Genomic DNA, 15,058 nt, shown 5'->3' on the forward strand with positions numbered 1-15,058 from the left:
AATACAAATAGCACTGGAGAAATGAATGGGGTAAAAAGAGTTTGATGTTGTATAATGATCTTCAGTAGTGCTTAAATTGTACTGTCTAGAGTATAAACTATAGGGATTTGGGAATTATCTACTGTTACAGTTTGTTGTATTTGATCTAAAACACATTTCAGAACTATGACACAGTCTTTAAAGACTGGAACGCAACCACATATGTTGACTCCTTTGACAAGCTTGACACAGGTGTGCCAAGGCTTAATTGGATAAGTTAGTTAAAAACACCATATTGACCTGTCTCACTGATGTCCCCACCCCCTCTGATGTCCAGGAATGGAGGTAGGGGGAGGGTGGTGAAAGAGCTGGCTGACCTTTTTGGAGACCATGTGACTGGAAACCAGGAGACTGCAGGATTAAGAATCAGGGTTATTTAAACGAAGGCGGCTTCCTTGTGTTCATTTTGCTCTTGGACTGACATGCAGCAGTAGCTCTCATTTCGAGACAGAAGCTCCTTGGAACATTTGTGAAATTAGGTGAGGCAGAAACTTTTAATGCATTTATTTATTTAACCCTTATTTTCCAGGTAAGTTGACTGAGAACATATTCTCATTTACCACAATGACCTGGGGAATAGTTACGGATGTGGGGGGGGCTCCTTATTGCTACTTTTCTTTATTATTCCTTAGAAATAATACATTATTACTACTTAATTACTTATTGCTAATATAGATGAATACATTAGTGCTACAGTATGAGTACACGTAACTTGTAAAATAAGTATATAGGAAGATTTCCAAGAGTATCAAGCAGGAACATCAAATCAAATTTTAAGATTTTAAGATTGTGATTGATTGACTCATGCAAATCTAACACCTGTAGCCATGATGCAGAATGTACATGCATATGTAATTGTAGCTCACCTGCTCAATTGAGAATTCTAGCATGATAGCAATGAGTGTGCTTTCAGATTGGGAAGTGAAATGTGGAATCCATGTGTGTGGTAGACAGAAGTCCACATAGCTACAAACGTGTGCATCTTGACTCTAAAATCATTGGCACATTAGAAGAAGCAAGTTCCAATGTCCATACTAGAGTACCATTAAGGCATGCCCAATGCATTGCTTCACACTCAGTGGTATGCTAGTGTTGATATTGGAACAGCTGAGATGTGTTTTATAATAGCGCAGTGGGAACTAGGTGGGGAAACATTTGTTCCAATCCTTTGATAAATGATGTGACTGTAGAAACAGTTGACCTGCAGAAATCAAATTCTGCTCCTTTAGGGGGAAATTTGAAAACTGCAGTGCAACATCTAAAAAGTTGTAAAACAATGACAGGATTTTCAATGTGCATCCAAAACGTCCAGTGGAAGGCAGATATCTGAGAGACAGCAGACACCACATTCCTAGAGAGAGAGGCTAGACTTACCTGTTAGAATCAGAGACTGAAATCACAACAACAGATGCTTTTGCTCAGCTTTACAGATCTCCATCCACTCTGGATGGGCATTAGGCAGCCACATAGGGAGAGCCAGATCTGTAAACTCATGCAGGTGCAGCATCTGTTGAGTTACATACCGTGTCCTGGTAAAGTGAGCTCCATCCACGTCATTATGTTAACAGGATTAAGGAGCTCCCAGGTTCAGGGAAGGGGGTACTCAGGAGACAGATTAGGAGGATACTGCTTAAACGGATGAAGAGGAACAGGAACAAGGACAGAGTGTGGCCTCACCTGTTGTCCAGTATAGTGTCTGAGCCACTAAAGAGATTGGCAGGCCAGCCACTGCCGATCTCAATACCATAATTTACTGACGCCCGTCCCGACATCCTTACTAAAGTCATAAGGATCAACCTTTTTTTCCCTGACGACATCAAAGGCCAATGGGATCTTAAATCAGATGCACAGTAGTGAAGATTTAATTTACATTAGTGTTACAATGCTATATGCATGTATATACATTTAGTGGGGGCTAGTCAATTCAATACTTTAGTCAGGTCAAAATAATTGATCATGTAAAATCAGACATCCAAAAAGAAGATGTCCATGCTGCGAAAGGAGAGTGGCCAGTGTCAAGACAATGTACCAACCCAAATGGGAAAGATGTTTTGAAAAATATATTATGGGACTGAGAAATTAAGGAGTTGATTTCTCCCCTCCCTTCGTGACCTAAGCAATTGCGTGTGACACAGAGGACATTCCTGGGATTTAAGAAGGGCAATTCATCAAATTGGGTTTTATATGGAATCAGAGATAATCTGGCTGTTTAGCCAAATCCCCCTAATCTATCCTGATTACCAGTAAGGTGGCTGGAGGGAGCCTGGCAGAGAGATAGAGATTAGCAGAAAGACAGCAGTAGAGAAGAAGAGGGGGGGGGGTGGACAGACCTGAAGTGAAGTTAAACTAGCCGGGACGGACGTAGAAAATGGGAGTGAGGATAATACAAAATTGAGGGAAATTATAGATTTTCTGGCCAACACTATAACAGTGCACTCTCTCTCTTTCTAATGGGATTTATTGGCTTGGGAAACATGATTACAATACCAAGGCAAGTGAAATAAACAAAAATTAAATAAACAATCAGAAATTAAGAGTAATCATTATACTCACAAAAATGTCAAAAGAATAGAGACATTTCAAATGTTATATTATGTACAGTCTTGTAACAATCTCTGTCTCTCTCTATGTCAGACCTCAGCAGAAATGAACACAGCTCCCCCTGCAGGAAGCGCCCTGGCAACGCCCGCCGGAACAGCTGGCCCCACCACCCCCAAGAAGGGACCCCCCAAGTTCAAGCAGAGGCAAACCCGTACATTCAAGAGCAAGGCCCCCAAGCCTGGCCAGAAAGGGTGAGAATCTCTCTCTGTCATCACACATTCACAGATACACACAAACTCCACACTCAACCGTTCCACATATTCACACGAACAAGCACTCAATTTTCTCGCATTCTCAAACTTTTATAAATGCAGACATACAAATTCTAGAATCTGTAAGATACTAACATGTTTCCTTGTCAATTGCAGATTTGGTGATGACATCCCAGGCATGGAGGGTCTTGGCACAGGTAACTTTGATATTCCATCTGCAATCATCAGTAGTCATGTTTGTTCATCTATATATTTGTATTTCTACTTTCAGTATACAGCACCTTCAGAGTCGTCATACCCCTTGAATGATCCCACATTTAGTTGTTACAGCCTGAATTCAAAATGGATTAAATCAAATAAAAATTCTCACACATCTACATACAATACACCACAATGACAAAGTGAAAACATCTTTCGAGACATTTTTGCAAATGTAATGAAAATAAGTATAAGTACATACGTTTTCACTCCCCTGAGTCAATTACATGTTCGAATCACCTTTGGCAGCAATAACAGCTGTGAGTTTTTCTTGGTAAGTCTCAGAGTTTTGCACAATATTTTCCAATTATTATTTTCTAAATTAAGCTCTGTCAAATTGGTTGTTGATCATTGCTAGACAACCATTTTCAAGCAGATTTAAGTCAAAACTGTAACTCGGACACTTAGGAACATACACTGTCTTCTTGGTAAGCAACTCCAGTGTAAGTTATTGTCTTGAATAAATGTGAATTCATCTCCCAGTGTCTGGTGGAAGCAGACTGAACCAGGTTTCCCCTAGTATTTTTCCTGATCTCCATTCCGTTTCCTTTTTACCCTGTAAGCTCCCCAGTCCTTAACGATTACAAGCATACCCATAACATGATGCAACAACAACTATACTTGAAAATATGGAGAGTGGTACTCAGTAATTGTTGTCTTGGTTTTGCCCCAAACATAACACTTTGTATTCAGGACAAAAAGTGAACTGCTTTGCCACATTTTTTGCAGTTTTACTTTAGCGCCTTGTTGCAGACAGGATGCATGTTTTGGAATATTTTTTATTCTGTACAGAGGTCGTTCTTTTCACTCTGTCAATTAGGTTAGTATTGTGGAGTAAGTACAATGATCCATCCTCAGTTTTTAAAGTCACATGGTGAAATCCCTGAGCGGTTTCCTTCCTCTCCGGCAGCTGAGTTAGGAAGGACGCCTGTATCTTTGTATAGACTGGGTGTATTGACACACCATCCAAAGTGAAATTAATAACTTCCCCATGCTCAAAGGGATACTCAATGTCTGCTTTTATTATTTTATAGGTGCCTTCTTTGTGATGAGGAATCGAAAAACCTCCCTGGTCTTTGAAGTTGAATCTGAGTTTGAAATTCACTGTTCGACTGAGGGACCATACAGATAATTTTATGTGTGGGGTACAGAGATGAGGTAGTCACTCTGACTCAAGACATTTCAGATTTTAATTTTTAATCAATTAGTAAAAAATTTGAAAAACATAATTCCACTTTGACATTATGGGGTATTGTGTGTTTTAATCCATTTTCAATTCAGGCTGTAACACAACAAAATGTGGAATTCCTTCTGAAGGCACTGTATATCGACAACCAAGACAACCAACAAGTGTTCCTTGCCCTTTTTAATCAACTGGACAATCAATAGTAATTATTTCTCCCTCTCTCATTTTCTCTAGACATAGCAGTGGTCTGCCCATGGGAGGCCTATGGCGACATGGAGCTCAGTGATCTGGCCAAATATGGAATCATCTAAGACTACTGCCTCCTGCCTTCCCTTAACCTCTACGCTCTTGACCCTTTCCTTCTGTGTTAGTCTGGCGCGCCACCATAAGGCGACTGGCCATCCCCCTAAAGTCGTCTCGTCACTCCACGCTGTTCTTAAGTCTGTTGTGGTCAGGCACTGCGGCCTGAAAGACCACATACGGTGGGCAGACGGAACACTGAACTGTTTATTTTTATTATTATCATATAATAGTATTATACTGTATTTTATACAGGACATAAGAGATACTTGATGTGATACAACAAGACCACCCCCACCCCTCTCTACATTAGCCCCCCTCGGCTCCCCCTTCCCTCTATCCTGTTGTAACCACTCAGATCCCGTTAGTCCCCCAATTCCTCTGTGAACCATCAACCACAGCAATGGAAGCAAGCAAAGACTAGCTATGACTAGCTTGTACTTTCTTATAGTCTACTACAGAACTGTAAATATGTCTCTGTTTCCAATGCAACTTTTACCTTCGTTACCCTCCCTTTTTACCCCAATCTCTTTTTTTGCGCGTTGTGTTTTTTACTTGCTGTTGATAAGGCATGCTACTGTGAACACACAGGAAACGAAAGAGATGAGACCAGGGAGGAGGGTGTGTGATGCTTTGTCATAGACCATTATGGTGAAGGCATTCCCTGTTATCCCTGTGGTGCTACAACACCGCCCCCTTCTTAGTGTACGGTATGCCACCAAACATAATATAAATATATAGATGTGTTACAAACACATTTATATGACGGAATGTGTATGTGTGATTGTATGTCCTGATAGATCCATTAAAGTTTTTATTTTCAATACTCATGTTGTCCTTTGCTCTTCTGACATCTCTGAGAAAATATGAGAAAATACAACCCCTTCCATGATGGGGTATAAAATGAAAATCTGAGTGTGTTATCATTTTCACTAACATCTGACATTCTTTTAAAGAACATTCATTAAGAACAGCAATGAACATTCATAAGCATATAATTCAACCATATATTTTCTACATTGCTCCACCATAACATACTGTAGTTTGAAACTTTAACAAATGTACAGTACCAATCAAAAGTTTGGAGACACCCACTCATTCAAGGATTTTCCTTAATTGTTTTACTATTTTCTACATTGTAGAAAAATAGTGAAGACATAAAAACGATGAAATAACACATATGGAATCATGTAGTAACCCAAAACGTGTTAAACAAATCAAAATCTATTTTATATTTGAGATTCTTAAAAGTAGCCACCCTTTGCCTTGATGACAGCATTGCACACTGTTGGCATTCTTGCAACCAGCTTCATGAGGTAGTCACCTGGAATGCATTTAATTTAACAGGTGTGCCTAATTTGTGGAATTTCTTTCCTTCTTAATGTGTTTGAGCCAATCAGTTGTGTTGTGACAAGGTAGGGGTGGTATACAAAAGATAGCCCTGTTTGGTAAAAGACCAAGTCCATATTATGGCAAGAACAGCTCAAATGAGCAACGAGAAATGACAATCCATCATTACTTTAAGGCATGAAGGTCAGTCAATACGGGAAATGTCAAGAACTTTAAAAGTTTCTTCAAGTGCAGTCACAGATGTCGTCTGGAGATAGAGAGGAGGACAAAGATGTGGCGTGGTAAGTGCTCGTCTAATGGAAAAACTTAACACTACAAAACAACAAAGTGACAACCATGACGCTAAAGAAACACTGTGCTAACAAGCAACATAACATAGACAATCACCCACAACCCACAATGACAAAACAGGCTACCTAAATATGGTTCCCAATCAGAGACAATGACTAACACCTGCCTCTGATTTAGAACCATATCAGGCCAAACACAGAAACAGACAAACTAGACATACAACATAGAATGCCCACTCAGATCACACCCTGACCAAACAAAACATATAAACATGCAAAGCAAACTATGGTCAGGGCGTGACAGTACCCCCCCACAAGGTGCAGACTCCGGCCGCAAAACCTGAACCTATAGGGGAGGGTCTGGGTGGGCATCTGTCCGCGGTGGCAGCTCTGGCGCTGAACGTGGACCCTCCTCCACCATAGTCTTAGTCCGCTTCTATGGCCTCCTAGGAACGACGACCCTCGCCCCCAACCTAGGACTGGAAACCCTACTAAAGGGCCCCATTGGACTGAGGGGTAGCTCAGGACTAAAGGGTAGCTCAGGACTGAAGGGTAGCTCAGGACTAAATGGCAGCTCCGGACTGAAGGGCAGCTCCGGACTGGCTGACGCCTCTGGCGGCTCCTGGCTGGCTGACGCCTCTAGCGGCTCCTGGCTGGCTAACGGCTCTGGCAGCTCCTGGCTGGCTGGAGGATCTGTTGGCTACTGGCTTTGCTGGCGGCTTTGGCGGCTCCTGGCTGGCGGCTCTGGCGGCTCCTGGCTGACTGGCGTGTCAGGCGGCTCCTGGCTGACTGGCGGCTTTGGACAGGCGGGCGGCTCATGCGGCGCAGGACAGACGGGCGGCTCAGGCGGTGCTGGACAGACGGACGGCTCAGGCGCTGCTGGACAGATGGGCGGCTCAGGCGGCGCTGAACAGGGAGCACCTGTAGGGAGGAGACAGCCTGGTGCATGGGGCTGCCACAGGGCAGAGACCTCCAGGAGGCTTGGTGTAAGGAGGAGGCACCTGAACGACCAGGCTGTGGGGGAGCACTGGAGCTCTGGTGCGCAGCCTTGGCACCACTCCCCCAGTCTGGATAACTACTCTAGCCCGGACCCTCCAAAGTGCAGGCACAGGTTGAACCGGGCTGTGGGTAAGCACTGGCGATCTACGTCTCCCTTAGGCTCCACTCCCACATTTGCCCGGCATGAGCGGAGCGCAGGCATAGGACGCACTGCACCCTCCCAGCGCCCCGGAGACACCGCACACAGAGCCGGAGCAGGATACCCTGGACCGAAACGGCATACTGGCGACCAGACATGCTGAGCAGGCACCATACGCCCTGGCTGGATGCCCACACTCGCATGACACTTTCGGGGGGCTGACCTATAGCACACCGGGCTATGGGCACATACTGGCGACACCGTGAGCTTAACCGCATAACACAGTGCCTGAACAGTAACGCACTGCTTATAATAAGCACGAGGAGTGAGCTCAGGTCTGCTACCTGGCTTAGCCACACTTCCCGTGTGCCACCCCCCCAAAACATTTTTGGGGCTGCCTCTCGTACCTGTCGCGCTGCCGTGCTGCCTCCTCATATCGCTGCCTCCAGCTCTGCTTTGGGACGGCGATATTCCCCAGTCTGTGCCCAGGGTCCTTCTCCGTTTAAAATCCCCTCCCATGTCCAGGAGTCCTGAAATTTCGGCCGCTGCTGCTACCCGTTACCATGCCGCTTGGTCCCTTTGTGATGGGTGTTTGTTTCCGTGTGAGTGTTTGTCGCCACACGGTACTGTTTCGTTTTTCGTTTTCAACACATCGTTTATTGTTTTGTATTTCAGTGTTCAGTTAGTTTTTAATAAATCGTCATGAACACTTACCACGCTGCATCTTGGTCCGATCCTTACTCCTCTTCAGATGAAGAGGACGGAGAGGAAATGTGCCGTTACAAGTGCAGTCGCAAAAACCAAGCGCAATGATGAAACTGGCTCTCATGAGGACCGCCACAGGAAAGTAAGACCTAGAGTTACCTCTGCAGCAGAGGGTAAATTCATTAGAGTTAACTGCACCTCAGATTGCAGCCCCAAAAATGCTTTACAGAGTTCAAGTAACAGACACATCTCAACATCAACTGTTCAGAGGATACTGTGTGAATCACGCCTTCATGGTAAAATTGCTGCAAAGAAACCACTAATAAAGGAGACCAATAATAAGAAGAGACTTGCTTGGGCCAAGAAACACGAGCAATTGGATACCACGAAAAAGGGGTGGAAATCTGTGCTTTTTCTGTTGACTCCAAATTTTAGATTTCTGGTTGTGAGACGCAAATTAGGTGAACGGATGATTTCCGCGTGTGTGGTTCCCACCGTGAAGCATGGAGGAGGTGGTGTGATGGTGCTTTGCTGGTGACTGTGATTTATTTTGAATTCAAGGCACACTTAACCAGCATGGCTACCACAGCGTTCTGCAGCGATACGCCATCCCATCTGGTTTGCGCTTAGTGGGACTATCATTTATTTTTTATATTTTTTTACCCCTTTTTCGTGGTATCCAATTGTTTTTAGTAGCTACTATCTTGTCTCATCGCTACAACTCCCGTACGGGCTCGGGAGAGACAAAAGTTGAAGGTCATGCGTCCTCCGATACACAATCCAACCCAGGTTGTGTATCTGCACTGCTTCTTAACACAGCACGCATCCAACCCGGAAGTCAGCCGCGGAAACACCATGCACCTGGCAACCTTGGTTGGCGAGCATTGCGCCCGGCCCGCCACAGGAGTCGCTGGTGCGCGATGGGACAAGGATATCCCTACCGGCCAAGCCCTCCCTGTGCTTTAATATGTATTTAGTAACTCTTGATAGTCTGCTGATACTGTATATTATTTTCCTAGGTCCCTGAAGCTTGGAAATCCTATACTGTGAACAGACAAACTATCCCGGCCTTTGTGTCTGTCTCTATGAAAGCTTCAGTGTTGATCCACTCTGCTCCATTTACACACACCTTACAGAACATCCTTGCCTGTACAGACTTGAACCCAGGAGCTCAGCACAGGCTTGTTCATACAGAGACCCATTGGAAGGCATTCTCCCTCCCTGATCCCTGAGGGGTATCAGTGTTGTGAGGTTATGTCTAAGTGGTTACTGTTAGTCTCAGGGACAGTTAAATTAGTCAGTTGTGTTATTCAGTCTCCTCCTCGGTCATCACTATTTACTACAGCCACAAAAGAATAAACCATGTCTATTTCTACAAAAATGAGATTTTAAACCTAACCTTAATCCTAACCACACTTATGTCTAACCCTAACCTTAAATTAAAACCAAAGAGCAAATTATCCCATTTCTAGTTTGTGGTTGTAGTAACTAGTGGAAACCCTCCCCCTAACCTCTGACCTCTCTCTGTAACATAGCAACCAGCAGTGTGATTATTTATGATGACCTGGCATTCAAATCTGGGCCTATGCATATAATTTCCAATCACGTGGTCAACTCTCATAGCTAGATGTTCAACGTTAGCATGTCCTTGATACTGTATGTGTGTGCATGTGCGTGCCTGCGTGCGTGCCTGCGTGCGTGTGTGCGTGCGTGTGTGTGTCAATGTGTATCAGTGCCTGTTCCATAGCCTCCAGGGATTCGAGCCCCACCTCTACTTTGCTGTTTTGTGAGATACACTAAGAAAAAGAGAGTGAGAGGAGGGGAAGTCAGGGGTGAGTCAGTCCAAACTTCTCTCCTATCGCTTCACCACTAGATGTAAATGTGGGTGAGGTGAATAAAATCATCATCTTTCGTTTACAAAATAATTTACTCCCTCTCTCATTCCTCTCTTCCTGCTTTCCCTCCCTCCCTCTTGCACTGCCTGTAAATTATATGGGAACATCCTTGAGTTAGGAGGCACGTTCATACATAGATGACTGTCTACTGATGCATCAGCTGAGAGTTTATTGCAAATCTCAAGTGGAACTACAAGTAGGATCAGAAATAACCCCCGACCACAGAGGTGGATGCACTGAAGCCTCAGGATAAAGGGTAAATCATTCATGTTACTCATCTTTGCTAGTTTGAAAGTAGCTTTAATGGAGGTATATCCTACCATTTGTTTGCCACCTGTTTTGCCACAGGAAGAGTTTGGTGTTTGAAAGTAAAAATGTTTCCCACAAGATTGAAAGTAAACATTTGAAGCAGCGATTCCGTCAAGTCTCCTGTTGTTGGATGACAATTAATCTTTATTGTTTAGACTGTTGTTACTGTCAACCATTTCAACGACCCAATCAATGGAAAAACATTCAAAAGAATTCAAAAGAGATGTTTTAGTGACTTTTAGAGGTTTCATCTCCTGCCCTCTGTAGAAAACAGAGTTATCCTTAAGGGTTAAATAAAGGGGCCAGGGCCATATTTACCCAGCGATAAGCATATTAAATGTCATATTTGAATCTCTGACACTGAAACAAGGGCTCTGTTATGAACTAGAGGAAGTGACAATCAACTATCAGGAGGGTCTATCTCTGGCTTCTCTCTGTCACCCCCCCCCCCCCTTGCATTTGTATTTCGCTGTCACGCTCACTCCCTATTTCCCTCTTTCCTGGTTTCACACGGCTTTATGAGTTCATGTAGTCTATATTTTTACTCTGTGTAGAGCAGGGATGGGCAATGGGACGTCCCAATTTGTATTTCTTTATTACGAAATCAGTTGCGGTTTCAACTTACTGCTGCGAGTTAAAATAGTGGAATATACAAGGTGCAATTTCGAAATGTGGTTGTGCATCAGCAGTTATTTTCTTGTCATGTAAAGCACTGATAGTCAGTCAATTAGCCCATGTCAGATAACATTTTTTAGATCCCTAAGTTAGTTTTGCAGCCAGCTATCTAAACTGTCCTGTATAAAATACAGTATAATACTATGATATGATTATGTTAGTCACTCAGATATAATAATTTCTCTCCACCCTACGGCAAAATGTGTAGAATTGCAGGAAATGATCTGTAAATCAATGTGGGTACGCAGACCCCACACAGACCCGCGAGCAACTGCAGCACCTCATGATGAGTTCAGATTTTCTGTGGCCCCGACTCCCTCCAAGCCCATCTCTGATGTAGAGTATCTAGAACCAATTCCCAATGAAATAACTCCTAATTCCTCTGTTCTTACTGTGTACACAAAGTTATTTCCCTGTCCTGGCATGTCTCTCTCTCTCTCTCTCTCTCTCTCTCTCTCTCTCTCTCTCTCTCTCTCTCTCTCTCTCTCTCTCTCTCTCTCTCTCTCTCTCTCTCTCTCTCTCTCCTGGGTGTTTACAATCCATTAGCACTCTCTCACTCACTTTATTAAAAAGCACCTTAATTGATTTCATTGTCCTAAACACCGCTATGCTCTATAAATAAAGATATTCAGAGTCAAAAATACATGCTCTCATGTATGCTACTTTTTCCAGGTAGCAAAGGCCCATCTGAGCAGGGAGAATACCATCAAAACAGAAAACCAGAGAGGAAGGACACAACAACATGCAGACAAAACAAAACAAAAGGATGGTCTTTCCATTCCAGATACACAAATCTCTTTTTCTCATCCTACTATTCAATATCCCACTTCCCAGCACATGTCAGATCACACTGAATGCTGGCACCCTCATCCAAACCATCCCTCCCAGTGCTGCCACTAGCTCTAATGCTATCCCCAATACCAACACTAACAATCCCACTGTAAAATCCACTATCAACCGAGGCACCACTTCCTTCCTCCAGCTCAACTCTTCCTCAAACTTCACTTCCCAGGATGCAATCCTGGGGTGTGGGGCGGATCTGGACCCTGTGTACTCCTACCTGTGTGACCGTCAGGCGGCGTGGGGTATCGTAGTGGAGAGCCTGGCCTCACTGGGTTTTGTGGTCAGTTCAGGGCTGCTGGTGGGGCTGCTGTTCTGGACCCTGTGGATGTGTGTGTCGTCCCGCCAGCGCAGGGGCATCGGGGGGAGCGTAGCCTCCATGGCTCTGTTCCTGCTCAGCACGGCGGGGGTCTTCGCCCTGACCTTTGCCTTCGTCATCCGCCTCACCACCCAGACATGCCCCACGCGCCTCTTCCTGTTCGGGGTGCTGTTCTCCCTGGCTTTCTCCTGCCTGCTGGCTCGCTGCCTGGCCCTGCTGGGCTTCTCTGTGGCCCGAGGCTGGGGGGAGGCTGGGGTGGCCCTGGCCCTCTTCACCCTCCAGGTGGTCATCGCTACAGAGTGGCTGATCATCGTGCTGCTGCGGGACGGCCAGCCCTGCCAGTACTCCCAGGGGGAGTATGTCATGTTGCTCATCTACGTGCTGGTTCTGCTGGCCGCCGGCCTGGTCCTCTCCCTGTGCTGCCTCTGCCGCTCCTGTCTCACCTACAGCTACAGCTACAGCGGAGGCAGCCGCCGACAGAGCCAGGTCCAGGCCACGCTGCTCTGCCTCACCCTGCTGCTGTCTGCTGCCATCTGGGTGGTGTGGATCGCCCTGTTGACCCGGGGTAACATGGAGATGGGCCGGCGGCCGCAGTGGGATGACCCGGTGCTGAGTATAGCCCTGGTGGCCAACGGCTGGGTCCTACTGCTGGGTCACGGACTAGCCCAAGTGGTTCTCCTTTGCAGGTGGGAGGCCAGCTCAAAGGAGGGCCCCCTAGACTTTGGCGGATGGACCAGTCCCAACGCCAACCTGCCAGGGCTGGGGAGCCCGAAAGGAGGGAGGGAGAACAGAAGCTTTGAGAACGACGGTGAGGAACGGATAAGTGAGAAACAGTAGCACTGGAAAGGAGTAAAGCGGGGAAATGTGCTGTACCGCATGTCTACGTTTAGTTAATCAGCAACATAACATTAGAAACACAGAAAATGGACTGGTGGTACAGTACTAATAAGTTAGCATGGAAGCTACATTATACAGTATATGGACTCACTCCAATGAATAAAATATGACATATGAGGTTAATTACACATTCTGTCACTTTAATACTCACTGTATGGAATCTGCAGATAATTGTATTGTGTTCTCTTCCCCAGGCAGAAAACAAGACCCCGTTTTCCAATCACCATATGAGTCTGGATTCTCAATGACAGTGAGTAGGTCTCAAAATGGCTCTGGGCTTACTGGGTGATTATAGGAATTGAGAATCAGCATGTTGTAATAAAGAATAACTAACAAAAATGCACGCTTAATCCAGTATAAGATAATGTATAGAATTGTATTATACAAGAGACAAAATTCACAAATTCTACAGCACAAGTGTAGAGTCGTGTCTTAAGTGTAAAACTAACTATCAATATTCGATGCCTTCTGGGAATGCTATTAAATCCAGAAGTTGTGGGCGGAGCTAGAAAGTTGGCGGTCTGAAGTATTACAATGTAAATGTACTTTTAATCCGTCTGTCTGCATATTTCAAGACGTGGCACATGGGGGTGTAGTGAGATACACGGTGGTTTGGATGATTCTCTTACAAAAACTGAACAACATACGCACATCCAGGTACTTTACATGGATGCCTGATGAAAACTTGTCGAAACGTTGTTATAAATAAATATCACCTGGGAGCGTGAGCAGCAGTGTGCGGCATTTTCCTTTCTGTTTTCCATGGACAATTCTCTTCTCATCACTCATCTTGAAAAAACGTCTACTAAAAATGTGGAAATCAATCAATTCACCATCATTAACACAATGGAGAAATCTATTTATTATTTCAACATTGAAAACACGTGGGCTACGGAGAGAAAGAAAATGGTGCCGTTTCAGGCCATGTGGAGGAAAATGATGCGGGCGCTGGAGATGGGGTTGTGTGCTCGTGGGTCTGGGCAGGTGTAATGTAGTTGATGTTTGTATGATGTTGTCATTCGTATGTTTATGTTGTGTATTGTTCATAAAAGATAAATAACATCTTACAAAAGAATATGACCCTTGCCATTACAAGCCATGTACATGTAATGCTGAACAACTAATTGACATTATTTACTACACTAATGTTTTAATGTTTCACTATGTTTGTGTTTCAGGAAATAGATCCTGACAAAGATTACTCCATCCCTCGTCCTCAGACCACCAACATCAGCGAGCCCTATGATGTATACTATGGACACAGCCTGTCTGATTAAGATCACATTGCTTTTCATGTACACACACCCACACACCCACACACAAAGACAAAGACAGAAAAAACCAAAAACATTACACATATTAGCAGATGCTATTGCGGGTGTATGTGACTAATACAATTTGATTTATACACGCACTCTCACATGGCCCAGAAATGTTTTGGAAGTTCAGCTACAAATGTATATTTCTTGAATAGAACATGCATTGCAACATGATTCCCATAATTACATGACTAAGGCCCCAATTGATTAATTTAATGTTTCTTTACTCGGGCTAGATCCAGATAGAATGAACTTACTGAATCTGACCTAATGTGACAAGAGTCTTTTTGCAACATGCTGCTTGAAAACACCAGAGACAGTGTCTAATAGTCTCAGGCAGGAGGCGTGAATCTGTCTGTATCAGGGTGCCAAACTGCAGGGATGGGCAGGGGCAGCGGCAGGCATGTGTGAAGGAGAGACAGGACCTGGCAGCGATAAAATAGACCCTTATCATGTCTTAAAATCTTACGTAAAGGTGGATGCCATTTTTTTTTACATCCCACTTTAGAAATACATGTTTAAATCAATGTTATGCTATGCATATTGTGCCGTTTGAAAAAGTGTTATTAAAATGGAATGTTAAAAGGTATATTTGTTAGTCATATCTAACAGCAGAGGGCTGATTCATTCTCACAAAAAGAAGCACAAGCTAGACTGAGTGGTACTACTGTTTTCACCACTAGGTGACACTGTACAAGATGTGAATTATTGTTGGTGGGATTCAA

The 15,058-nt window shown here is 44.3% G+C and overlaps 2 protein-coding genes across 3 annotated transcripts; both read left to right on the plus strand.

Moving 5' to 3' along the window:
• Positions 1-373: 373 nt before the first annotated feature.
• On the plus strand, positions 374-5,422 carry LOC123998753 (retinal cone rhodopsin-sensitive cGMP 3',5'-cyclic phosphodiesterase subunit gamma-like). Its single transcript, XM_046303876.1, has 4 exons — positions 374-518; positions 2,674-2,831; positions 3,009-3,049; positions 4,531-5,422. The coding sequence occupies exons 2-4, from the start codon at positions 2,686-2,688 to the stop codon at positions 4,605-4,607; spliced, it is 264 nt and encodes an 87-aa protein (XP_046159832.1). The 5' UTR covers positions 374-518; positions 2,674-2,685; the 3' UTR covers positions 4,608-5,422.
• A 4,633-nt stretch (positions 5,423-10,055) lies between these two features.
• LOC124000227 (G-protein coupled receptor family C group 5 member D-like) lies at positions 10,056-14,920 on the plus strand. 2 transcript variants are annotated; one of them, XM_046306445.1, is made up of 4 exons: positions 10,056-10,230; positions 11,631-12,925; positions 13,209-13,264; positions 14,193-14,920. In XM_046306445.1, the coding sequence occupies exons 2-4, from the start codon at positions 11,701-11,703 to the stop codon at positions 14,289-14,291; spliced, it is 1,380 nt and encodes a 459-aa protein (XP_046162401.1). In that variant the 5' UTR covers positions 10,056-10,230; positions 11,631-11,700; the 3' UTR covers positions 14,292-14,920. The 2 variants fall into 2 exon arrangements, with proteins under 2 accessions (XP_046162401.1, XP_046162402.1); XM_046306446.1 differs by having other exon boundaries at positions 11,971-12,925.
• Positions 14,921-15,058: the final 138 nt, after the last annotated feature.

Source organism: Oncorhynchus gorbuscha, linkage group LG16, assembly GCF_021184085.1.
Source record: "Oncorhynchus gorbuscha isolate QuinsamMale2020 ecotype Even-year linkage group LG16, OgorEven_v1.0, whole genome shotgun sequence".
NCBI classification, from domain to species: domain Eukaryota; kingdom Metazoa; phylum Chordata; class Actinopteri; order Salmoniformes; family Salmonidae; genus Oncorhynchus; species Oncorhynchus gorbuscha.

Bases quoted from the DNA above. Each gene is read 5' to 3' on its own strand.
- LOC123998753 (XM_046303876.1), top strand. From the start codon at position 2,686: ATGAACACAGCTCCCCCTGCAGGAAGCGCCCTGGCAACGCCCGCCGGA. The intron at 2,832-3,008 runs GTGAGAATCTCT...TGTCAATTGCAG, and splicing joins CCCAAGCCTGGCCAGAAAGG to ATTTGGTGATGACATCCCAG. The intron at 3,050-4,530 runs GTAACTTTGATA...CATTTTCTCTAG, and splicing joins CATGGAGGGTCTTGGCACAG to ACATAGCAGTGGTCTGCCCA.
- LOC124000227 (XM_046306445.1), top strand. From the start codon at position 11,701: ATGCAGACAAAACAAAACAAAAGGATGGTCTTTCCATTCCAGATACAC. The intron at 12,926-13,208 runs GTGAGGAACGGA...TCTCTTCCCCAG, and splicing joins CAGAAGCTTTGAGAACGACG to GCAGAAAACAAGACCCCGTT. The intron at 13,265-14,192 runs GTGAGTAGGTCT...TTTGTGTTTCAG, and splicing joins AGTCTGGATTCTCAATGACA to GAAATAGATCCTGACAAAGA.